The sequence below is a fragment of the Salvelinus namaycush genome, chromosome 10 (genome assembly GCF_016432855.1).
Source record: "Salvelinus namaycush isolate Seneca chromosome 10, SaNama_1.0, whole genome shotgun sequence".
Taxonomy (NCBI): domain Eukaryota; kingdom Metazoa; phylum Chordata; class Actinopteri; order Salmoniformes; family Salmonidae; genus Salvelinus; species Salvelinus namaycush.
In genome coordinates this window covers 5,065,591-5,092,837 of record NC_052316.1, presented here as the reverse complement: position 1 = coordinate 5,092,837, position 27,247 = coordinate 5,065,591, and the positions used below count along the sequence as shown (strand labels likewise).

The 27,247-nt window shown below is 43.0% G+C and overlaps 1 protein-coding gene across 1 annotated transcript in view; it reads right to left on the bottom strand.

Annotated features, from left to right (window-relative positions):
* Positions 1-27,247, bottom strand: part of LOC120054603 (calmodulin-regulated spectrin-associated protein 2-like) — an 86,223-nt gene that overhangs the window by 52,740 nt on the left and 6,236 nt on the right. Inside the window, exon 2 of the mRNA XM_039002074.1 lies at positions 24,566-24,825. Within this exon, the coding sequence (XP_038858002.1) occupies positions 24,566-24,825 (260 nt within the window). The remainder of the gene's footprint in view (positions 1-24,565; positions 24,826-27,247) is intronic.

The window sequence follows — 27,247 nt, the reverse complement described above, 5'->3', positions numbered from 1 at the left end:
TAGAAGTACCCAGTGTCACAGCTTCATTGCTCCAGACCACCACAAGGGGGAGGTAGAGCATTCATTATGCATTTGGGTCCCAAGGTTTTTACATGACCAACCATATGGAGTGGTTCCAATGACGAATTTGACGTGAGCCACCCCTCCCTGGTGACTTTCCTCAGCAAAGATGGCTGACAAAACATTACGGGGAAGCAAATGTAAGTAGCTATAACGTCATATGGAGTCAAGCAAAAACATTTACAATTGAGAGGAATATGTTAGTTAATGTAGAGAAAAACGATTGTGCATATTTTTTGGTCATAAAGTTAATTTACGAAAATCGCTATTTAGCAAAAAACTATTCTGTCATATCCAATACCAGGTGTATCAAACTCCATTCTGTGAATGATGCTGTGTCTGCATGTATGTATTACAAGTATACACTTCAACAGTGTTTACCACTCCTGCTCCTGGGACATCAATGATTACACATTGTAACTACGCAATAGACTAGAAACATGATTTAAGTAATGGCTGATTTGTAATTCATATATACAGAATAAAAAAACAGTACATCCTGCCAGCGTGCTGAATGACGCGTGGAAGAGAGCGAGGAATGAGATGGGAGTAACAATCCAGGCTATTTGTCTGAGACCGGCATAATAATGTAATGAAACAAGCAGGGAGCAGGTTTCGAACCCTCAACAATCTAGCCTGAAGTCCAGCACGCTATCGACTGTACCCAAATGTATTAATTGGGGTTGGGGCCGATTGTGGCTAAAAACATTTTATCAATTGGAATCTTTAACATGTGGAAAGGGGAAAAAGTATTATTACATTAGAACCCTATATGGAAGATATCCATATTATAGGGATTTACACTAGAGCTATCCCTCAACAGGCCTACAATCCCCAGCCTAAAGTGGACACTTTCTCCGCGCCAAATACGATAAAGTTACTCCGCAGAGAATGACAATATGTTTCAATTTGATGAGCGACAGATGGAGAAAACCTATACCAGTCGAGCAATTCATTTCAACAATAATCTTCATCTTAAATTGGACTTTACAAACAACAAGAGGGCTTAATCGGAGTCTATTTCTACGGAGCCTAGACCTATATAAAATAACTTAACTGGCTGAGGTAGGCTATGAGGCTTAACAGCCTAATAGAAGTAGAATTTGTTTTATTAGGCCTACTTACAATTGCAAATGTATTCGATGCTTAAGTACTCTAAAGTGTTACATTTCTAACTCTGCATTTCTTCATCAACATCTTTATGCTTGCGTTAATCTTCTTGATATTCTTCCTTTTTTTCTGTAGCAATTTTGAGTAAATTGTTCAAGGGCCACAGATGATTAGTCTGTGAAGATGACGTTATTGAATTTCTTGCAAGCTTTGATCCATGCATGGGCCTGCAGGACGCAAAGTTCTTTGCTTGTCAGACGAATCATTGGAATCATTGACTCACTCACGCGGTGAAAAGGGCGAGGAACGAGATGGAGTCACAATCCATGCCAGGCACACCTGTGAGCTCTGGAACTCCACCTCCGACAGGCAGAGTCAACATACGTGGCGGGTTCGTCAGGTCGTCGGTTCACCCTGACATTTCCATTCCTCTTCTGACAACAGAACTTGACTAACTGCTCACCAGGCACAGCAAGGGCTTCCCGGAACGTTATGCTGTTCTGCTATTCCAAGGATGTGTAACCGAAGAGAGATACCACAAGTGGGCACAGAATACATAGCCTTCCCGCTGTGGACCGTTTCACGCTGCTCTGAAACAAGCATGGAGAAACTAACATTTTAAAATGTTCCATGATATTCTTAAGGTATGTGTTGACTGAATATAAGCAAGTGATGACTGCTAAATAATCAAGTTTGATTTATTTCTGGAGAAACCTTTCTAAATAACAAACTGGCTTTATTTACAAATTAGTGAGAATGTCTCATCCCATGTTCAAGAATGGCCTTTTTCTCGCTCACTCTAGGTTAAATGAAAACGAAATCTGCAAAATATTGTTACTTTTTAAACAAAGCGATTATTATTATTAATTAATTTAGAATTATATAAAAGCCCCTTAGGATCTGTGAGAATATCTGAGAATATCTAACAGAAAATGCCCCTTAGATATTAATTTAGATTCCTCCAATCCCCTAAATGTAATTATTGGCGGAGAGTCATGTCATTTAAATTTTTTTCTTCACGATATACTGTAGGCCTACCATAGGCGAAATGAGTCTCACTAGTGTTGAGTAATGTGCTGTTAAAATGGTGTAGGTCTTATTTATTTAAAGAGCATATAAAAGTTAGAAGCAAAAGCCAAAAACTATTTTAACACCATTTTGCACTGCTCTGAGGCAAGCATGGGCCCTGGTCTTGATAAATCAATGAGATTTTTATTTTCACTTAATCTCCATTTGGGTATTGGTTAGACAAGAATTATAAAATTAGGGTGCAGAAATGTTTTGCTCTTAGTGTAACCTTTATTTACAAGGACAGCCTACTCCTTCCTCGTGCCCTGCAGGGATTCTTTAGCTACCACCGTCACGTTGTACAGCGCCATATTTTCCGTTCTAGGAAGTACCAGTCAAAAATGTGGACACATATACTGTACTCATTCCAGGATTTTTCTATATTTTTACTATTTTCGAAATTGTAGAATAATAGTGAAGACATCACAACTATGAAATAACACTTATGGAATCAGTTAAGAACAAAGACAGCCTACTCCTTCCTCCCCGTCGGGGGATTGAACCCCGGTCTCCTGTCTGCACGACACAGAGATTCTTTAGCTAAATAGCCCAGTACTGTACTGCCGACCATCACGCTGTACAGTGTTATATTTTCCGTTCCACTCTAACAGAAACCCAGAGGGTTTTTAGTTTTTTTATGGAATAGAAACACCATAATATTATTCAAATTAATTAAGCAAGTACCAGTCAAAAGTTAGGCACATCTACCCATTCCAGGAGTATGCTTACAGTAGTCAGAGCGGTATCCATGGTGATAGAGGTGACAGGGATGTAAAGTATATATCGGAGCGTACTAGCAAGCATAATGACCTATTTACTACTCCCTATTTAAATAAGCAACATATCCAAAATAAACAGTGATTTAGAGCAGTTTATCATCATGATATTCACACAGTCTCCATGTGCCAATCACCTGGTCTATACCACACTTTCTGCTACAGGGAACACTTCAAACACCCTTAACTGCAGGCAATAACAGTCCTATAGAATACAATACACCCACATAACACAAGCCTGATACCCCAGCATATACTACGAGCTCTCTGCTACCAGTCACTTTCTCCTAATCCCTGCCTACATGTACATACAGTATCTACCTCAACTACTCCAGTATCCCTGCACTTTGTACATTTGGTACTGGCACGGACCCTGTATATAGCTTACATTCATTTTTTCTCTCCCTCTAATTTCTCATGTTTTTTTAGTTATACTATTTTGATATTGAATACTGTACTGTTGAGAAGGGCTTACAAGTTAAGCATTTCACAGTACATCTGCATGTGACAAATAAAACGTGAAACTGTGTAACGTGTACGCTGGGAGTCGGGAAGCAAGATCAGGGAGGGACTTTAACAATAAATAAGACAAGGAACAAAACAAGAAACACAAGTAGCGTACAGATATGAAATAACGGAACAGAAACAATAACGCCTAGGGAAAGAACCAAAGGGAATGACATATATAGGGAAGGTAATCAGGCAGGTGATTGAGTCTAGGTGAGTCTGATGAGGCGCTGATGCGCGTAACGATGGTGACAGGTGTGCATAATAATGAGCAGCCTGACGACCTCGAGTGCCGGAGAGGGAGTATACGTGACAGTAAACCCCCAGAGGGACGGTCCCGAGGACCAGGAGCAGGCCGGTCGAGGCGTGGGAACCTGACGAGCCGGCCGAGGCGTGGGAGCCTGGCGAGCCGGCCGAGGCAGGGGTACCTGACAAGCCGGCCGAGGGAGCCTGACGAGCCGGCCGAGGGAGCCTGACGAGCCGGCCGAGGGAGCCTGACGAGCCGGCCGAGTCTGATGAGGCGCTAAAGCGCGTAACGATGGTGACAGGTGTGCGTAATAATGTGTAGCCCGGCGACCTCAAGCGCCGGAGAGGGAGTATATACGTGAAAAACTATGCCAAACACAGCTTAATTACCCGATCGGTTCATTACACAATGCTACTACTTAATATCTAGGTTATTCAATTCTTCCAATACACACAAATAGCTTGCATTGATTATTCATAAGAAATACAAAATGACTTTACAGCTACAGAGCCCTAGATATAGTGGAGAGTTCTTCTCTCTGTAAATACAGCTTCACTAAGGTGTAGGGGTCTGGGTTGGCTGACCAAAGTGTAAATGAGGAATTGCTAGCTAGTTAGCTGTGTACATGTGCTAGTAGCGTCCATTGTGCAGGTAGTGTCCACCAGCTCCGAGACCAATAAGTAGTTGTTTCCCTTGCTCTGTGAGAGCTATCGTTTTTGTGGAGCGATATTTGTAATGCAGGTTTGTGAGTGTGAAGTGTTGTTGTGCAGAGGGTCCCAGGTTCGTGCCCAGTGAGGGAGAGGGACGGAGCCTACTCTGTTACAAATGTATAGCCTTAGTTAAACTTTCACAGTGACTTTTAACAACCAAACTACAGCTAATCACAGACCACCCAGGAAAAGGGTCTTCCTTAACTTATGAAATTTTTTCAAAAACCCCAAAATACTTTCCTTCCCATATCAGCAAAACCTTTAGGAATGGTTACAGTAGAGCTGCTACTTCATTTGGTATTCTTTGCAAACACAGCAAACCAAAAAGCCTTGACAGAGAGCAGAAAAACTTCTGGACCCAGCCTCAGCAACTTCTCACATGTCGGTAGAGCTTAGCATCCATCCTTTCATCCCTAGACAGAATTGTCAAGCTCTGCCCCATTGTCTTTCCCACTGCTAACCCTCCTTCAACATGGCACAAGGAATGCTGAGTTACAATTCAAATAAAGTAAGCTCTTTCGAAATACTTTGAGTCCGGACCTACTGTATCTTTGGTGTATCTAATTGTAGCTTGTCCATATTAGAATTGAGTCTGTCCTATGGACACCGTAGAACTGGTTTTACGCACAAAGTAAAAAACCCTTTGGGAGAGTCCAATGGTGTTGAAATCATACAAAGAGATATTGTGACAATAGAAATAATGTACTAGAGTATGTCCAAAAGCAGAACATGTTGCTTAAATGTAGCAATGACCTTGATCTACAGCTGTTGGTCATCAAGTCATATGATATGACGTGTAGGCTATAATGCCGGTCATTACAGTAACATGCTAGATTTAGACCAGACATGAGTGTGTTTGTGTGGTGCGTTTGTGTATGTGTGTATGTGTGTGTGTGTGTATGTGTACCATAAGTGTGTGAGTGGCAGGAAATGTACAATATGTGTGTACCATAAGTGTGTATGAGCACCAGTTGAAATTGGAAGATTACATACACCTTAGCCAAATACATTTAAACTCAGTTTTTCACAATTCCTGACATTTAATCCTAGTAAAAATTCCCTGTCTTAGGTCAGTTAGGATCACCATTTTATTTTAATAATGTGAAATGTCAGAATAATAGTAGAGAGAAGTATGTTTTTCAGCTTGTATTTCTTTCATTACATTCCCAGTGGGTCAGAAGTTTAAATACACTCAATTATTATTTGGTAGCATTGCCTTTAAATTGTTTAACTTGGGTCAAACGTTTCAGGTAGCCTTCCACAAGCTTCCCACAATAAGTTGGGTTAATTTTGGCCCATTCCTCCTGACAGAGCTGGTGTAACTGAATCAGGTTTGTAGGCCTCCTTGCTCGCACAAGCTTTTTCAGTTCTGCCCACAAATGTTCTATAGGATGAGGTCAGGGCTTTGTGATGGCCACTCCAATACCTTGACTTTGTTGTCCTTAAGCCACTTTGCCACAACTTTGGAAGTATGCTTGGGGTCATTGTCCATTTGGAAGACCCATTTGCGACCAAGCTTTAACTTCCTGACTGATGTCTTGAGATGTTGCTTCAATATATCCACATAATTGTCCTTCCTCATGATGCCGTCTATTTTGTGAAGCGCACCAGTCCCCCCTGCAGCAAAGCACCCCCGTGCTTCATGGTTGGGATGGTGTTCTTCGGCTTGCAAGCCTCCCCCTTTTTCCTCCAAACATAACGATGGTCATTATGGCCAAACAGTTCTGTTTTTGTTTCATCAGACCAGAGGACATTTCTCCAAAAAGTACTTTCTTTGCGCCCATGTGCAGTTGCAAACCGTAGTCTGGCTTTTTTATGGAGCAGTGGCTTCTTCCTTGCTGAGCGGCCTTTCAGGTTATGTCGATATAGGACTCGTTTTAATGTGGATATAGACACTTTTGTACCTGTTTCCTCCAGCATCTTCACAAGGTCCTTTGCTGTTGTTCTGGAATTGTTGATTTGCACATAACGCACCGAAGTACGTTCATCTCTAGGAGACAAAATGCATCTCCTTCCTGAGCGGTTGTTACGTCCGTCGTTAAATGAAGACCAAGGTGCAGCGTGGTAGGCGTACATTTTCTTTTAATTTTTAAATGTTCCACCAAAAACAATAAACAACTCAACGAACGTAAAGCTAGGAGTGCAACACATACAACACAAAAATACAAGATCCCACAACAGAAAGTGGGAAAAAGGGCTGCCTAAGTATGATTCCCAATCAGAGACAACGATAGACAGCTGCCTCTGATTGGGAACCATACTCGGCCAAAAACAAAGAAATAGACAACATAGAATGCCCACCCCACATCACACCCTGACCTAACCAAATAGAGAAATAAAACGGCTCTCTAAGGTCAGGGCGTGACAGTGGTATGACGGCTGTGTGGTCCCATGGTGTTTATACTTGTGTACTATTGTTTGTACAGATGAACGTGGTACCTTCAGGCGTTTGGAAATTGTGCCGAAGGATGAACCAGACTTGTGGAGGTCTGCAATTTTTTTTCTGAGGTCTTGGCTGTTTTCTTTTGATTTTTCCATGATGTCAAGCAAAGAGGCACTGAGTTTGAAGGTAGGCCTTGAAATACATCCACAGGTGCACCTCCAATTGACTCAAATTATGTCAATTAGCCTATCAGAAGCTTCTAAAGCCATGACATAATTTTCTGTAATTGTCCAAGCTGTTTAAAGGCACAGTCAACTTAGTGTATGTAAACTTCTGACCCACTGGAATTGTGATACAGTGAATTATAAGTGAAATAATCTGTCTGTAAACAATTGTTGGAAAAATGACTTGTGTCATGCACAAAGTAGATGTCCTAACTGACTTGCCAAAACTATAGTTTGTTAACAAGACATTTGTGGAGTGGTTGAAAAATGAATTTTTATGACTCGAACCTAAGTGTATGGAAACTTCCAACTTCAACTGTATGTGTGTGTATACCATAAGTGAGTAACACAGCATGTGGGTGTGTGGGTGGGAGGCAGCTGCAATTTGTAGCGAGTGTCTTCAGATGTGTGAGTCCATCACAGAATCAAAGAAAGGAGGGAGCGACAGAATCAAAGAAAGGAGGGAGCGACAGAGCGAGAGAGCGAGAGAGAGAGGAGGGAGAGAGAGAGAGCTGCATTGCAGAGAGCTTCTGTTTGCCAGACGAGCAGAACATATAGTCAAATCTGTTTTAACGTGCAATATCCCATTACATAAGAGACCACAGCATCACACAACAGATAAAGACAACAGCTGCATCTAAAAATGTAACACCACCTCTCAGAAACAACACAATGTCACTAACTACTTTGTGATGAAGTATGGGTATAGTAGACAAAACACAAGACCTACAAAGAACATCTATTTGATGCAATAACTAGCTGACACAATACACAACCAAGTAAACTGGATTACCAATATATTTGGCTCTTTCTTTATTCCTCTGTTGTGTAAAAAAAAACAGTCCTTTGGGTAAAATTTTGGAAAACTATCCCTTTAAAAACATTTTCACACTTGCGGTGACAGATCCTTGCTGTCAGCTCTCCACACAGCCAATCTTTAAATAGACTCTTACTTAAATAACAGATGCTGCTCAATCTCCTGAGTTGACATTTCAATGCTGCAGCCACACACCTTTGCAATCCATACACATTACAATGTCTCCACAGTACGCACCGGTAGACAACAATACAGGTCAGTCTTTCGGACTGCTGTGGATTGATGTGTTTCCACTATTCAATCAGTAGAGATTGGGGATTTCCGCGGGACTACCATTTCAGAATTGCTTATTTGTTCTGAACAGCAACGTGTCCCAAGTGGAGCGAGTTGACACTTGATTTAGAAATCAGCAGGCCCCTGATCTACAGTGCTTCAAACACTGTAGAGGCTGATGAGTCAATCCTGAGCAGTGGGAACGGAATACATAAACACAGCAAACAGGGGAAATCCTGAGGACATTCGGTGACGTTCCCATTAGGTCCCTTGAGGGTTTTGGCGCGACGTTATCCCATTGATGTTCTGAGAACGATCTAAGAACGTCACGTGATGGTCCAAAGAGAACGTTCTCTGGAGGACCTTTCTCTAGTTCCCTGTACGTTCCCAGGACGTCACTGAGGACCATGTCAGGAACTTTTTAGGACATTCTCAGGACTTTCATTTTACTAGTTTCATTTTACTTAGGACGTTGTGTGATGGTCTTAAGGGAACGTTCTATGGGAGACCATTTTATAGTTCCCGGTTTGTCCCGGGGGACATTTTTTTAACAGTCTTGAGGCGTTGTGTCTTGGTCCCCTGAACTTTCTTGTGACGTTGTGTCATGGTCCACTGAAGGTTGTCTAGTTGCCGGTTTCTCCTGAGGATGTCGCCGAGGACGTTTTTAGCACGTTCTTGGGACGTTGTGTCATGGTCCCCTGGAAGTTTAGTCTATTTCCCGGTTTGCCCCTGGGACATCCCTGAGGAAGCTTTCAGGACGTTCTTGAGACGCTGTGTCATGGCCCCCTGAACGTTCTTGGGACGTTGTGTCATGGTCCCCTGGAGGTTTTTGTCACGTGATGGTTCCAGGTGTCCCAAACCCTTATACAGTGCCTTCATAAAGTATTTACACCCCTTTACTTTTTCAAAATGTTGTTGTGTTACAAGGTGGGATTATAATGGATTTAATTGTCATTTTTTTAACAACGATCTACACATAATACTCTGTAATGTCAAAGTAGAAGAAAAATTCTAAAATGTATAAAAAGAAAGAAAGAAAATTAAAACACTAATATATATGTAATATACATGTTTGAATCACCTTTGGCAGCGATTACAGCTGTGAGTGCTTCTGGTAAGTCTCTAAGAGCTTTGCACACCTTTGCACACCAATATTTGCAAAAATATATATTTTTTAATTCTTCAAGCTCTGTCAAGTTGGTTGTTGATCATTGCTAGACAGCCACTTTCAAGTATTGCCATAGATGTTCAAGCTGATTTAAGTCAAAACTGTACTAGGCCACTCAGGAACATTCAATGTCATCTTGGTAAGCTCATCCAGTGTATATTTGGCCTTGTGTTTTAGGTTATTGTCCTGCTGAAAGGTGAATTTGTCTCCCAGTGTCTGTTGGAAAGCAGACTGAACCAGGTTTTCCTCTAAGATTTTTGCCTATGCTTAGCTCTATTCCATTTATTTTTATCCTAAAAAACAATACCGAAACTAATTTCACACCTTTAACAACAGATTAAATAAATGAAGTAAAGTATGATGGGGGGAAAGGGGGAGAATGGGTGAGTGTGGGAAAGCGAATGATGCATCATTATGTAATCACCGATTGTGAATGAAGAACAGGGCCATTGAATGAAGAACAGGGCCATTTTATTGTATTGGTGTATTCTAATTATAATCTCAAAATGGTATGTACCCTGTATCAGTCCACCAAATCCAAGCAGTGTCACGTTCTGACCATAGTTCTTGTGTGTTTTGCTTGTTTTAGTGTTGGTCAGGACGTGAGCTGGGTGGGCATTCTATGTTGTGTGTCTTGTTTGTCCGTTTCTATGTTTGGCCTAATATGGTTCTCAATCAGAGGCAGATGTTTTGTGTTATCTCTGATTGGGAATCATATATAGGTGGCTTGTTTTGTGTTGGGGATTGTGGGTGGTTGTTTCCTGTCTCTGTGTTTTCGCTGCACCAGATAGGGCTGTTTCGGTTTGCCACGTTTTGTTATTTTGTAATTGTTGTAAGTGTTCACAGTTTCGTTTGTAATTAAACATGTTGAACACGAGCTACGCTGCGTCTTGGTCCGATCCCTGTTACACCTCCTCTTCAGACGAAGAGGAGGAAGGCTGCCGTTACAAGCAGTCTTATCAGTCTACTCTGGCCTACTTGGAGTACACAGTGAGAGAGTGCAAAATGTACAACGACAAGAATGCCCCGGACGAATGAATGAACATGAATGAAAACAACTCAAATGATGGAGAAGAAATGAATAAAGAGAATTATTCTTCTGATTCTGAACCTACACCTGAGGCCTAAGCGCAAAAAAGCCAGAACGGTAAGCATTGAGCAGGGGCTCGAGCCACCACCAAACGAAACAGTGACAGAAGAGTGGAAGGGACGGCACCGTATGGATCCGATAGAACAAACCGGTGCTAATGCTACAAAATGTCATCACTGAGAGAGCAGGCCCTACATCTCAAGCAGAAAACAACAGGATCATCAGCAACGCACTCACCAGCTTTTGTTGTTTATGTGACATGGACATCAGGGACTGTACTGTGGATGAGTTGCACAGGGAGCAAGGAGATACTGCCTGTGATCTGACTGGTGATGAGCTGGAAGCATTCATGTCAATCCTGTATGTCCGTAGAGCATTTGGTGGAAAGAGCGTATATATGGAGAGCTTCTGGTCAGACATGTATGGGATACCTTTCTTTGGAGAACCCGTGTCACGGGATCACTTCAGAGAGATCATGCGTTACCGTTTTGATGGCGAGAAAGAAACGAGAATGCGACGCCTGGAAACAGACACATTTGCCATGGTATCCGACATTTGGAACACGTTTGTACAGAACAGCATTGCATGTTACAAACCAGGAGAGAACATCACTGTTGATGAGCAATTGTTCCCAACATAAGCTTGTTGCGGAAACAATTGGAGACCCGACAAGCTTGGAATTAAGTTTTGGTTAGCCGCTGACGTCGACACTAAGTACATGCTTGAACGGCTTTCCATACTGTATCTGGGAAAAAATCCACATCGGGCAGCAGGTGAGCGAGTGTCGTAGAATGTGGTGATGAGGCTTGTGGAACCTTATGTTGGCAAGGTGAGAAATGTCACCATGGACAATTTCTTTACTTCACTGTCATTGGCGAACAAGTAGCTTGCAAATAAAACAAGCCTAGTGGACACCATGAACAAAGCGAGACGGGAGCTCCCTCCCTCTGTGCAAAATAAGGCACCTGCACAACAGTGCTGAAGAATGACAAGACAACACTCACACTACACCAATGCAAGGCAAGAAAGAACGTTTCTGTCATGAGCACCATAGATCCGACAGTTGCCATCGACGGGGACACAATAAAGAGAAAACCGGATATTATTACCACTTCAAACAAACTGAGGTATGTCAATATTACATAATACGCATTACACGCTTATACAACTCGTTATCAAATCAAATTTTATTTGTCACATACACGTGTTTAGCAGATGTTAGTTCCAACAGTGCAGATTCTAGTTCCAACAGTGCAGCAATATCTAACAAGTAATATCTAACAATTTCACAACATATACCCAATACACACAAATCTAAGTAAAGGAATGGAATTAAGAAAATATAAATATATGGACGAGCAATGTCAGAACGGCATAGACTAAGATACAGTAGAATAGTATAGAATACAGTATATACATATGAGATGTCGTGACGTGACTTTCAGTAATGTGCTGACTGTTATTTATCAAATCAACTAACTATGTTTAATTGTTACCCAGTTAAATTAATAATGTAGGAATTTGGGGCACCACGGAAGAAGTTGTTTAACGAGTTACCATCTCCCGAATTAAACTCAAAAAGATATAAGTTATATATATATCGATAACAGTCACTTATTATTCATTACCTCATATCAGTCTCATTCTGAACGTCGCAGACTTCTTGAATCCGCAAGAACCCCAGCCCTTTCTGATTATTCAGTTCTACACAAATTGATTAAATCATTTATTTACTAACTAACTAAATAATAACACAGAATACACATTATATGAGACAAAAATCCCTAGTGGACTGACAAGATATGATGTCTTATTACACAGAGAAGGGGGTGTGGAAAACAGAGAGATAGGGAGAAAGGGACATTTATCGTACATTTGGAAACTACACTCAGAGTAACCATATACCTTACACACGAGCCGCCGCCGTTTGGGTAAGAAATGCAATGCATTTACGTGAAGATGTCTTTGTTTGTCGTCGCTCTGTTGAAACCAATCGATCCTTCTATGGGGAACGGCTCAATGGGTTGTCCTGTCTCCAATGGAGTGTTTCTTCAGAACAGATCTTCAGATACACCAATATTTAAAACTGATGGGATTTTCTTCCTTCCCACCTCGTGTCTTTAATCAAAGTTCTAGGACCACTTTTACATGCCCAGCTGCAGACTGGCTATGTTAAGGTCTAGTCTTTATCTTCTTCACCTCGTGTGGAGATTCAAAGGTCTAACTATTTTCAGCAGTGTAGCCACAGCTACACCTTTTCTGGTCTTAGAGTTTCAACCATTTTTAACGTTTAGCTCACACTTCATGTCTGCTGGTCTGGTATGTTAATTCTTAGCGAGTCCTTTTAAGCACTCTGGTCGATAAAGGGCAGTTCCATCACACTGACACGCTCTTCAGACCTCATTCGGGGCATGGCTTAGTTAATGTGCAAAGGACATGAAAACTATGATGTCGTTAGAAAACTAAAATCACCTTAAAAATCTTAACAAAATAGTAAAGGATGTAAACTTGACATACAGTGTGAAAGCTCTTCATGTTACAGTATTTTCGTTATACAGTTATTAATGAAATTACAAATGAAAAACAATATGACATGATTTTCTTTAGATCCCCACTGACCATTCCTAACATTCCTATCTTAGAGATATTGTTCCAATATAACATTTTTGGATGTTAGAGTTTTTGGGCGGCCAACAGTCTCTCTATACAACGGCATTCCTTTGGTTGATACTGAAGAGCAGGAGAGGGTTCTCTGCTGCATAATATTTACGATTGGCGTGAGGTGTCATAAAACTGTCCCAGCCCCCCCTCGCCTCTCCTGTGGGAGTGAGGGGGGTCTGGCTATCTGTCAGCCATTTGTCAAGCTGATCTGAGGCCTTGGATCCTCGACCATAAGAGTCATGACAGATGAGTAGCGCAAGATATTATTAAAGTGACATTATTAAAGTGACTAGTGTTCCATTTATTAAAGTGGCCAATGATTTCAAGGCTGTGTATATAGGCAGCAGCATCTCTGTGCTAGTGATGGCTATTTAACAGTCTGATGGCCTTCAGTGAGAAGCTGTTTTTCAGTCTCTTGGTCCCAGCTTTGATGCACCTGTACTGTCCTCGCCTTCTGGATGATAGCAGGGTGAACAGGCAGTGGCTCGGGTGGTTGTTGTCCTTGATTATCTTTTTGGCCTTCCTGTGACATTGGGTGCTGTAGGTGTCCTGGAGGGCAGGTAGTTTGCCCCCGGTGATGCGTTGTGCAGACCGCACCACCCTCTGGAGAGCCCTGCAGTTGTGGGCGGTGCAGTTGCCGTACCAGGCGTTGATACAGCCCGACAGGATGCTCTCAATTGTGTATCTGTAAAAGTTTGTGAGGGTTTTAGGTGACAAGCAAAATTTCTTCAGCCTCCTGTTGCGCCTTCTTCACCACACTGTCTGTGTGAGTGGACTATTTCAGTTTGTCAGTGATGTGTACGCCAAGGAATTTGAAGCATTCCACCTACTCCACTGCTGTCCCGTCGATGTAGATAGGGGGGTGCTTCCTCTGCTGTTTCCTGAAGTCCACAATCATCTCCTTTGTTTTGTTGACTTTGAGTGAGAGGTTATTTTCCTGGCATCAAACTCCCAGAGCCTTCACCTCCTCCCTGTAGGCTGTGTCGTCATTGTTGGTAATCAAGCCCACTACTATTGTGTTGTCTGCAAACTTGATGATTGAGTTGGAGGCGTGCTTGGCCACGCAGTCATGGGTGAACAGGGAGTACAGGGGGGGCTGAGCACGCACCCTTGTGGGGCCACAGTGTTGAGGATCAGCAAAGTGGAGGTGTTGTTTCCTACCTTCACCACCTGGGGGCAGCCCGTCAGGAAGTCCAGGACCCAATTGCACAGGGCGAGGTTCAGACCCAGGGCCTCGAGCATTAATGATGAGCTTGGAGGGTACTATGGTGTTGAATGCTGAGCTATAGTCAATGAACAGCATTCTTACACAGGTATTCCTCTTATCCAGATGGGATAGGGCAGTGTGCAGTGTGATGGCGATTGCATTGTCTGTGGATCTATTGGGGCGGTAAGCAAATTGAAGTGGGTCTAGGGTGACAGGTAAGCTGGAGGTGATATGATCCTTGACTAGTCTCTCAAAGCACTTCATGATGACAGAAGTAAGTGCTACAGGGCGATAGTATAACTATGGATCTTCTGTATAACACGTGTTGTTTATTCTATGAGAAAATAATCCTAATGTTCTCCACTTTACTCTGCTCCATAGGTTGGTGTGGATGTTTTGGATCAGATGGCACGGCAATACTCTGTGAAAGGAGGCACCTGCCACTGGCCTGTCGCTTTGTTCTACAACATGCTTGATTTGGCTGCAATCAAAGCAAACGTGTCGTTCAAGAAATGCATGAACAACGCCCTTGCCCATTAGAGACTTCATCATGAGTCTGGCATACGGGTTACGTGAGAGACATCTTAGGGCCAAGGCAGCAGCAAAGATTCCACGCAAGCCAAATTGTGCACAGCTCCCGGGGAGGAGACAGTGCCAGGTGGCCAAATGCACAAAAAACCAAACCCAAGACACCAGTGTCACCTGCAAGCGAAGTGTTTTGTGGGAAGTTTGTATCATTTGTATCAACTGTTAGGACAAGGAGTAACCGTTAAATGAAATCCAACTGATGCCATTGGGTGAAGAACGCACGCCATGTAAGCACGAGCTGACAATAATTGACTGCTGTCATATCGACACTTACAGTATATTCATTATAATGCCATGATGATGTTTAGGTCACTGTTTTCATCATTTGACCACAGATTTTGCTGACAGTGCATCTTTGTAGTTGGAGTATATATATTTTTTTAAATAGCGTAATAAAAAGAAGCTGTTACCATGTTCCAAAACATATGGTTTCTGTTTCATAGTTGAATCAAAGGCACTCCACTAATAAAATCGATTGAACAGTTGATTTTTTTAAAAATTTTACATATAGCCTACAGTAACAAACTAATTTGAAATTAAAGAAAAAAATGGTTCTAATGCTACCTACTGCATAATACCTGACACCTTCATGAACACAACCAAATTATTATTTTAGCAATAGCATATATGAAATTGTGTATTAATTACACGGTCAGAATGTTGTGGTGAAATCCTTCACGGAGCCTTCACCGTGCGCTGCCACTTTAAGAGTGCATCAGCAGTCAGAAAGGAGAAAATAAAGATAGCACTTCCGGCTCTCTGTGGGAGGCTCTTGGTTGGCGCGGCAGTTTGATAGTGTGTGCAATGCTGCAGAAGTCTTGTTATTTTCAGTGTGCTTGGGTTGTAAAAGTGTTTAATTCGATCATCGGTGTCACCGCTCAAGGTCGTGGTTGTTATATTTTGGGACCGCACCGGTTATTGATCGCATGGATCAGTAGCAACATTGTTGCAAATCCTCTAATGTTGATGACTAGGTTCTTTCTTGTAAATTGTTTCTATGAAGTTACTGTTAAATGCCATTTATTATTGTATGAGGTATTATTTGTTGGGTTACCCCTGTGCTGTGACATGTGTTTTATACAGTGTGTCTTGTCTTTTCTCTCCACTGGCTATCTGGCCAACGGGCTACACTCTAAGCAGTCTATTCTGCTGATGTATGTGTGTCTGGTAGTTGTACTCCATCTATCCTACTCTTTTCCTTTCGGAAGGGTTAATACCGGCCTGGCGCCCAAACAAAATCTTTATCTTTACCCCTCTATAACAATACCGCTACAGAATTGTCGCCCGAACAGGGACCTGAAGAGAAGCACCCATGATACCACACACACAAAATTGAATCATGTATTTTGTTGGAACCCAATACTGTGTGGACACACCTAATGGTAATCATAACCGGGACTCGATGGTGTAATGGAGTTGGATAGCACTGGCCCTTATCCCCAGGCTTCCGGCTCACCTATAACATCTCCACCATTACCCCCCCTTCAACCTCTTCCTGTTACCCTGTTACCCAGACAGACTGGGAGAGGTGTCTCTGTGCTCACTGGACAAATGGAACAACAATGGACACACACCAACCATAGTTTGACAATGCAGGAGAATGCCATTCGCAGTGAAAGTGTGGAGGCTCATCAGAAAGATGTGCAGTTGAGGTTGGCTCACCTCCCCCGTCAAATGGAGGAAAACCAACAACAAACTGTTCAGAGACAGAAATATTTTCAAGATTCTCTGAAGCAGGATGTTCAAGGGAAAATGCAAAGTTTCAAAACACTCATAGAAACTAACCATCATCATGTCATAACTTATCTTGAAGAGGAACAAGAAAAGAGAGCAGAGGAGTCAGCCTCTGTTGTGAAGGGAGTGTGTTCTTATATGAAGGAAGTTATGGAGGACATGAAGAACTCTCTCTCAGGGGAACTAGGATTTTTGATTGAACAGACTCAAAAGGAGACCTTATAATTAGATGGTAAAAGCACAGACCACAGATCTTCAACAGGAGGAAATGCACCAGGAGGTAACGCAGTGCTTTTCCCTTCTGGACAAATCATCTGCACCTCTCTCTGGGTTTACCTCTGCCACTGGCTCTGCCATTAAGGGAATAGGAACAGGTAGCACTACAAACCCCCCTTTGAAGATACTGTTAAACAGAACTCCCATTTCCCCAAGACCCCTTTCCACTGTCATGCCTCCTCTGGAAAGCTCTCTCTCTATCAAACTACTTTTACCCACTTTTGGCAGCCCAGAAGAGGATGTTGATCCACTGTTTTTCCTATCTAAGAGTAATGATTTCCTTTCTATCCGGCCCCTTACTGACTTGGAGATTCTTGACACCCTCCGCAGTGTTCTCCATGGTACAGCAAGAGACTGGTGGGAGATAGCCTGTGAACATGTGTCAACCTGGGAGGAGTTTAAAAAAAATATTTCTCTCAGCCTTCCTCTCAAAGGACTATGAGGATGAACTGGCGAAATGGGTTTGTAACAGAGTCCAGGGTGAAGCAGAGCCAATACGGGACTTTGCCTTCTCCTATCGAGTTCTATGTAGGAAATGGAAGACTGACATTACTGAACAGGAGATGGTCAAACCTATTCTTAAGAACATGGTTCCCCGCCTTGCCAGTCAACTTCGGGAACGTGTGCAGAATGTGGATGATCTGGTAGGTCTTGGGACTCAGTTTGAGAAGGACTGGAAGCACCACCTCCAAACTCAAAACCTTGTTCCATCATCCCGGTATCCCAATAACTCTCCTGGGGCTAAAACGTCTCAGCCGTTTGTGCCCAAGATCCAAGACAAAAGTCCAGTGATGTGCTGGAGGTGTAAAGTCAAACATCCTCCAGGTTCTTGCCCCCTCTATGGCCAGCGTCAGGATTCAGGAAAAGGTCAGAAGACTGACAGTCTAGACAGACGTGGTGGCTTGCATACAATTGGGTCGGCCTTAATGCCCACCATGAAGCCTTCAGACAGCACAACTAGCTGTCTTATTCCTATTCCGCAACAACTATTGGTTCCTCTGACTGTTAGGAACTGGAGAGGGAAGGCCATAATCGACACAGGAGCAACTTACACCCTGATGCAAGAGCCCCTGTGGCGAAACATGGCATTACCTCATGAGGAGCTTAGAACCTGGGAGGAAGGACCATTGCACTTGGCCAAAGGAGAACCTACCACTCCCTTGGGCTGGATTGATATGACAATAAAGCTGCACAATGAGATTATTAACCTTCCTGTGGCTATACTTGCAGATCCGAACCTTGCATTTGCTGTAGTCCTTGGACTTCATGTTCTTCAGTGGACTGACCATCTCGATGTACGAACCATCCTATCGGCTGAGTTCTGACCATTCCCGGAATCATTTATTTCAATCTGGAAATGCACTGATTTCAGGGTGGAGCCTGCTACCTTATTCAGAATCCTGGCTAGGTCAAGACAAAGACAATGACAAAGAAAATACAAAGAAAAGACAAAAACAAGTTCCACCAGTGAAGCCAGAAAACCCCGCTATCACCCTGATTACAGCCGTACACCCCCCCCCCCCCCCCCCCCTCTATTCGAGAGCAAAAGCAAACCTGATGCTGATTTCTACATCAAACAAGCAAAGGAACAGGCATGTCTGTCGGATGATGAGAGGTGGCAGCTCTCCCAGATGTTGGAGATGAACAGTGAGGTCTGTACTCTTACACCCGGCCGTACAACTGTCTTCAAACATAACATCTATACCATTAAGTCCCCATTAAACAGCATCCCTGCAGGCTGTCCCCCGCCAAACTGGCAAATCTTAATGAACAGCTCAAAAGCATGTTGGAGAATGGAGTTATGGAACCTTCTTTTATTCAGATGGGCTTCTCCGGTTGTCCTGATTCCAAAGAAAGATGGTGGATATCGATTCTGTGTAGACTACAGGAAGCCGAATGCATTAACAGAAAGCGATGCCTACCCTCTACTGAACATAAATGACATACTGGAATCTCTGGCAGGGGCATCCATCTTCAGTCATTTGGATCTGAACAGCGGATTTTGGCAGGTGGCAATGGATCCCGCCAGTCAGGACAAGACTGCCTTTGTCACCACTGCTGGTTTGTACTCCTTCAAAGTCATGCCTTTTGGCTTGAAGAATGCTCCAGCAACCTTCCCAAGGTTGATGGAGACTGTCCTGGGAGATCTGAGGGGAAGAAATTGTCTTGTGTATCTGGATGACATCATAATCTACTCCTCCTCGGTCGCGGATCATTTGCAAGACATACAGTCCGTCTTCAACAGACTAAAGGCTGCAGGTATGACCCTGAACTTGAAGAAGTGTAATTTCTGTTTGGCAGAACTCAAGTTCCTTGGTCATGTGGTTAATGCTGAAGGTATCCATGCAGATCCAGCCAAAGTTGCAGCTGTGCAGGAATTCCCAATTCCCACATCCCTCAAGGCTGTTCAGCGCTTCCTGGGTATGGCTGGATGGTACCACAGGTTTGTGCCTGACTTTTCAAAGGTTGCCGAAACAGTTTTTTTTTGGCACAGAAATACCTTATTTACATAAGTATTTAGACCCTTTGCTATGAGACTTGAAATTGAGCTCAGGTGCACCCTGTCACCATTGATCATCCTTGAGATTTTTCTACAACTTGATTGGAGTCTACCTGTGGTAAATTCAATTGGTTGGACATGATTTGGAAACGGCGCACACCTGTCTATATAAGGTCCCACAGTTGACAGTGCATGTCTGAGCAAAAACCAAGCCATGAGGTTGAAGGAATTGTCCGTAAAGCTCCAAGACAGGACTGTGTCGAGGCACAGACCTGGGGAAGGGTACCAAAAAATGTCTGCACCATTGAAGGTCCTCAAGAACACAGTGGCCTCCATCATTCTTAAATGGAAGAAGTTTGGAACCACCAAGACTCTTCCTAGAGCTGGCTGCCCGGACAAACTGAGCAATCGGGGGAGAAGGGCCTTGGTCAGGGAGGTGACCAAAAACCCGATGGTCACTCTGACAGAGCTCTAGAGTTTGTCTGTGGAGATGGGAGAACCTTCCAGAAGGACAACCATCTCTGCAGCACTCCACTAATCAGGCCTTTATGATAGAGTGGCCAGACGGAAGCCACTCCTCAGTAAAAGGCACATGACAGCCCGCTTGAAGTTTGCCAAAATGTACCTAAATACTCTCAGACCATGACAAACAAGTTTCTCTGGTCTGATGAAACCAGATTGATCTATTTCGCCTGAAACCAAGCGCCACGTCTGGAGGAAACCTAGCACCATCCCTACAGTGAAGCATGGTGGTGGCAGCATCATGCTGTGGGCATGTTTTCAGCGGCAGGGAGTGGGAGACTAGTCAGGATCGAGGCAAAGATGAACAAAGCAAAGTACAGAGAACCATGATGTAAACCTGCAACAGAGCATTCAGGACCTCAGACTGGGGGCGAAGGTTCACCTTCCAACAGGACCAAGATCCTAAGCACACAGCCAAGACAACGCAGGAGTGGTTTCACGTCTCTTTTGAGTGACCCAGCCAAAGCCCGGACTTGAATCCGATTTAACATCTCTGGAGAGACCTGAAAATAGCTGTGCAGCAACACTACCCATCCAACCTGACAGAGCTTGAGAGGATCTGCAGAGAGAAATGGGACAAACTCCCCAAATACAGGTGTGCCAAGCTTGTAAAGTCATACCCAAGAAGACTCAAGGCTGTAATCGCTGCCAAAGGTGCTTCAACAAAGTACTGAGTAAAGGGTCTGAATACTTATGTAAATGTTATATCAGTTTATTTTTTATATTTGCAAGCATTCCTAAAAACCTGTTTTTGCTTTGTCATTATGGGGTATTGTGCATAGATTGATGAGGGAAAAAATATATTTTAATCAATTTTAGAATAAGCCTGTAACCTAACAAAATGTGGAAAAAGTCAAGGGCTCTGAATACTTTCCAAAGGCACTGTATAGTGTCTCCTATTGCCCTGGAATAGGTGGTCTTCACTAATATACCCCTTAAACAATGCAAACAATTTCTATTTGGTGCAAAATGTAAAAACAATGAAACTGGGAATCAAAATGGCATGACCATATTCCAATATTTCACAATAATACCTTGCGATCAGGAGGGTGGCCTTTTGCATCCCCCATAATGGTCCAAATGTGGAATCTGTACCCTTACCGATATCATGGACAGTAATGGTTTGAGAAAATTACAAGATTTGAAAGATCCATACACACTACCAAGCAACTCCTTTTTTCTATATTTACAACTTAAGTCAGCTATGCTGGCCTATTGAGTCCCTTGGGAAACCCAACTACCGAACCATCCAATGATGGGATTTATAAATAAATTATTTGGGCTGCCGAAAGGACTGATCTTTATACTATATAAACAAGTTTTGGAAAGCTCATATTCTGAGCTAGCCTTTAAAAAATTATGGCCCACAGATTTAACTGAATCTGAACAACCCTTTAACTGGAACAGAATATAGTAAAATCCCATAATCGAAACCATCAATTTATACATTTTAAGTTTGTTTATAGGGCTAAATGTTTTAAATACAGATCTCATATTATTATATTTTTTATTTTATTATGTTGACGTCACAAATTAATCATTTATACATTTCTTCATAAAAAATGTCGTTATTCGTTACACAGTACTACTTATTTCTCTGAGAGTGAGACGGATATATAGCATTTTGCAAAAAACATGGTTATTTGTCTCTCTGAAATGAAACCATCAAGTGACAGATTTTAAACAAATACATGTCTGTCATTCAACAACCCCATGCCCTGATTTAGATAGTGAAAAAACAAACCAATCTCTTTCATAACTTCTTTAAAACAATAAAATCTAATTTAGCAGCATTTCTGAAAATGGATATATAGCATCTTGGAATGAAACTTCACTTATTTTTCTAATTTCTTTATGCATTTAATGAATAAAATACATTTCTTAGCATCAAAAGTTTGTGTGTGAGAGTTGTTTTGTGGGTCACATCAACAACAATGCTGTTTTAGAGGAGTTACGGGGGAGGGAGAGGAGAGAACTAACAGCAACAGCTCCTGCACTAAAATAATGAACATTCATTACTGGCTACTGAGGAAAACATGAAGCAATAGAGCAATACACATACAGCATACTACAGAAAAGTACTACAGGGCATACGGTCTGTGCATAAGGTGTACTGAGTTCGTCATCGCAGTGATATCTCACAGTCCATATGATATAATATAAAATCTCTGAGTGATTCCTCATGATGCTGTCCCATGTTTACTCCAATGCTTCCCACAGTTGTGTCACATTGGCTTGATGTCCTTTGGGGAGTGGACCATTCTTGGTACAAAGGAGAAACTCTTTGAAAAACCCAGCAGTGTTGCAGTTCTTGACACAAGCCGGTGCGCCTGGCACCTACTACCATACCCCGTTCAAAGACACTTAAATATTTTGTCTTGCCCATTCACACTCTAAATGGCACACATACACAATCCATGTCTCAATTGTCTCAAGGATTAAAAATCCTTCTTTAACCTGTCTTCTCCCCTTCATGTACACTGATTGAAATGGATTTAACAAGTGACATCAATAAGGGACCATAGCTTTTACTTGGATTCACCTAGTCAGTCTGTGATGGAAAGAGCAGGTGTCCTCAATGTTTCAACATCCCAAGAACCCATATTTAACATTTGTATCTAAAAGCATAATTGAGACATAATCTCATTCCATCTCAATAGGGCTGCCTGCCTAGCCTAGTCACTTCTGTAGTGCCTCGACAAAGCAGCCTAGCCTAGTCCCTACTGTAGTGCCTCGACAAAGCAGCCTAGCCTAGTAACTCCTGTAGTGCTTCGACAAAGCAGCCTAACCTAGTCACTTCTCTAGTGCCTCGACAAAGCAGCCTAGCCTAGTCACTTCTGTAGTGCCTCGACAAAGCAGCCTAGCCTAGTCACTTCTGTAGTGCCTCGACAAAGCAGCCTAGCCTAGTCACTCCTGTAGTGCCTCAACAAAGCAGCCTAGCCTAGTCACTTCTGTAGTGCCTCGACAAAGCAGCCTAGCCTAGTAACTTCTGTAGTGCCTCGACAAAGCAGCCTAACCTAGTCACTTCTGTAGTGCCGTGACAAAGCAGCCTAGCCTAGTCACTTCTGTAGTGCCTCGACAAAGCAGCCTAGCCTAGTCACTTCTGTAGTGCCTCGACAAAGCAGCCTAGCCTAGTCACTTCTGTAGTGCCTCGACAAAGCAGCCTTAGCCTAGTCACTTCTGTAGTGCCTCGACAAAGCAGCCTAGCCTAGTCACTCCTGTAGTGCCTCGACAAAGCAGCCTAGCCTAGTCACTTCTGTAGTGCCTCGACAAAGCAGCCTTAGCCTAGTCACTTCTGTAGTGCCTCGACAAAGCAGCCTAGCCTAGTCACTCCTGTAGTTCCTCAACAAAGCAGCCTAGCCTAGTCACTTCTGTAGTGCCTCGACAAAGCAGCCTAGCCTAGTCACTTCTGTAGTGCCTCGACAAAGCAGCCTAGCCTAGTCACTCCTGTAGTGCTTCGACAAAGCAGCCTAGCCTAGTCACTTCTGTAGTGCCTCGACAAAGCAGCCTAGCCTAGTCACTCCTGTAGTGCCTCGACAAAGCATCACAATAAGAAGCAACATAGAATCTGAATCCCAAATGGCACCTTCCCAAAATAGTGCACTACTTTTGACCTGAACCTTAGAGAGAGAGCTGAGGCAGAAAGTGGGAGAACGATAACGAAAGATAAAACAGGGGAATAGAGAGAACGAGCAGTAGAGAGAATATGGGTGGATGGACAAAAAGACAGCCACAGTACTGGGGACAGGGAGAAAAACACTGACAGTCAGACAGGGTTAAAATTCCATATAGACTCTGGGGAGGACTGTAAAAATAGTGGGTCCGGATTTGAAATGATTAGGGGGATGCCCATATTCCCATTCTAATGCTTATGATGGTGTACTGATTCGTTATGGAAGGGAACCCCTGTCAATTAAACCCTGTAGATTGAGACAACACACTGAGAAAACAGAGGCTATAGAGATGTACAAAGAGACAAAAGGGAGAGTGGAAGATAGAAAAAGACACTCACGCACGCGTGCACACACACACACACAGTTTTCTTTTCCTTACATGCTGACCCCACCGCGTGCGTGCGTGCGACATCGCGCATGTCGATTTTTGTCCACCCACACCACACGATCAGGACACGCAGGTTGAAATATCAAAACGAACTCTGAACCAACTATATTAATTTGGGGACAGGTCGAAAAGCATTAAACATTTATGGCAATTTAGCTAGCTAGCTAGCTTGCTGTTGCTAGCTAATTTGTCCTGGGATCTAAACATTGGGTTGTTATTTTACCACCACCGACTGGACTGTGGACATCAGTTCCTCTTTCAATCACCCACATGGGTACATGCTCCTAAAATTCAATGAGGAGATGGGAGAGCCGTGACTTGCAGTGTGTCAAGTGTCACAACGCGGGCATTCAGTTCCTCTTATGTTTGTTGTGTAGTAAATATTTGTATTTATTTTTTTCCTGTAAAAGCACATTGTGTTGCATTCCATGTCTGAAATGTGCTGTATAAATAAAGCTTAATTTGATTTGATCTGATGTGAAAGAAATCCACAGTTGCTGAATCCACAACCAAAACAAAGATGGCCACCTAGCCACCACTATCCCCCACCCCCAAACCCTCAATCGAACCCCTCTTTCTTACCATCTGTATGGGCCTCTTGCGGAGGTCACGCTCTGTGACCAGCCTCTCCTGGTCTGTGATGTAGAGGCCCTTCTGAGCCAGGGCCTGGATGACATCATCGTGGCCAACCAGGGGCTTGGTGGCGTCACTCTTCAGGATGAGGCTCCCGGCTCTACAGTAGAGATCAGCAGACAGCAGCAGGTTGGCCACTGGAGGCTTCAGGTGCTCCTGATCATACTGGTCTGTGTAGAAGGGCTCCTTCAATTCGGCCGGCACACTGTCTGCATAGGAGAGAGGCAGAACGGTTCAAAACGATGAATATGAACACGCAGTTTGTATCAAAGTCAATTTCAATTCATTAACACTTAACAGTATGTGAGAGAGAGAAAGTAAGGAACGATAGAGGGGCGGAGCTTCAGTTTAAAAGCATGCAGGCCTAAACACAGTGGAAGGTCAGCCTACACCACCTCATATTACCTCATACTGTATTTTTGTCACATTTCTGATATGATGAGAATCAATCAATTAGTGAATCTAGAAGATCAGCACGTTTGAAAGGGTCATTTGAAGGTTTGATATTTCACTGCATGACTGATGGTAACTCTGTGTTTAACTGTGGCAAGTCTACTTCATTCTTTCCCCATCCAAAGACACGGGCGTGATCTCCATAGGAGATACACTATGGATGGACTGCACGGTGCGTTACCATGGAAACTACAGTAGGAGAGAAACCTGATCGATTCATGTGCACTCCATATCTCTCTAGCTCCCAGGGAGCTTCCCTCAGTCTGCTTTATCAAAGAGAGAGAGAGAGACGGATAACATAAGAGAGTGTGTGCGCGTTTGTGGGGGCGGGCGCACACGAGCTGACAGATACGAGTGGGCCTGATTTCAATAATTCATCTCCTCATTGTCAGACTCTTACAAGGTGTTGAGAAAATGGGGAAGGTATAAAAACCAGAGAGACTGAGATTGCTCAAACAGCTACGGAAATAACCAGATTTTCACACCGCTCAAGTGGCTGCACATTAGAACAAACAAAGTGTGGTTAAAAGGAGATTGACCCTAACCCTGTAATGCTACATGGGGTAACACTCCCACACACACAGATACACGCACGCACACACAGACCAATCTCCGGATATGTAACACACCCATATCAGAAGGAGCAGATGGGTGTTCGTTATGATGAGGGTGTGTAAAGCCACGGTGACAGAGCCTTTCGCAGCTTCACACTCCTCATCCCACCCTCACACCACTCAACGAATCATTTCAGACAGGCCAAGTCAGCAGCTCATAACAGAAACACGCTATCTGATCAAAAACAAGGTCACCAAAGGGTCCTAGAGGTAGAAGTTTCTATTAACCTCAGATCTAGGATCAGATTACCCTATCAATAATCCTCACCTAAACCATTATGCGGATGAAGAATACATCTGAACTGGTATCAGTGGTTACATTTGGGGCAACTTTGACCGACGCCTTGAGGAGAACGCAACTGAACAAAGGACCAATTGGAGGGGTGGTGGGCGTGGCTCCCACAGAGGTGAGGACAGGGCCATGTTCAGTACAAAAACGTTTTGGAACGTTGCAGATAGAAATGCTATGAATAGAGCCAACGTAATTCTTTATTCTAGATGTCAGAGGCATTTTTGTTGTTCTAGATAGCATATTTATATCTGAACACAAAACGTTGCGTCCTGCTGAGCACGCCCCCAGGTTAGGTTTAGGGATGGGGCTAGAGCCCTTCGAGAGGATTAAACCATAATGCCCAACTTGATCAAAGACTCTACATTGACAAGGGATATCCTACTCCTCTCTCACTCGGCCTGCCCTTCAAAGAAGACCCAGATCAGATAGTAAACAGTAGCATTCACAAAGAGGCAAAGAAAAACACCAGAAGGAAATCCATACCTGTCAATAGGTCAATTGAAGCAAGTCTGAATCAAGTATCAAGTCACTGAGGACGACTTCGAGCCGAGTCCCAAATCTGACAGGTTAAGTTTGAGTCAAGTCCTCAGGTCTCTCTCCTCTCTTACCTCGGTTGGTACAATGCAATTAGTGAGGAGGAGAACTGCATTATAATGTTCCACACAGGTTACCATTGCAATCAAACTAAGTAACACACCAAAATCTGAGAGAAAAAAAATCCTATTCCAAACTCCAGATTCATTTCTGTATGTGTGTGTGTGTGTGTGTGTGTGTGTGTGTGTGTGTGTGTGTGTGTGTGTTCGTGTGTGTGTGTGTGTGTTAATGTGTTTAATTGCTTATGTGCCTGAAAGTATTCTGAGCCTTGAGCAGTGTTCCCTGGGATCTGAAGACCAGCTCTTCCTCTCTACCTCTGGGAACGAAAGAGACAGTATTTATGGAATCATCCCATTTCATTCAGACCTAATTAATAACACATGGAGGATCTGGTTAGAAGCTCATGTACTGTATTTTCTAATATTAGAGAAGCAAAACATAATCTGCTCACTGGCAACTGCAGTAGAATTATTCTGTCTGCAGCTTGAATCAAATTGCATCACTCTTGGTCAGAACATTTGGGAAAACGAGTTAAAAGGATGTGCCACTAAAAACGCATAATAAGGTTGTATATTGAGTGGCACATCCCTTTATGGGGAAATGTTTGACTGTTCTTTTATGCTAGATGTAGATCTTCAGATGTTGATCTTTATGAATACCAGCTAGACAATATTATCA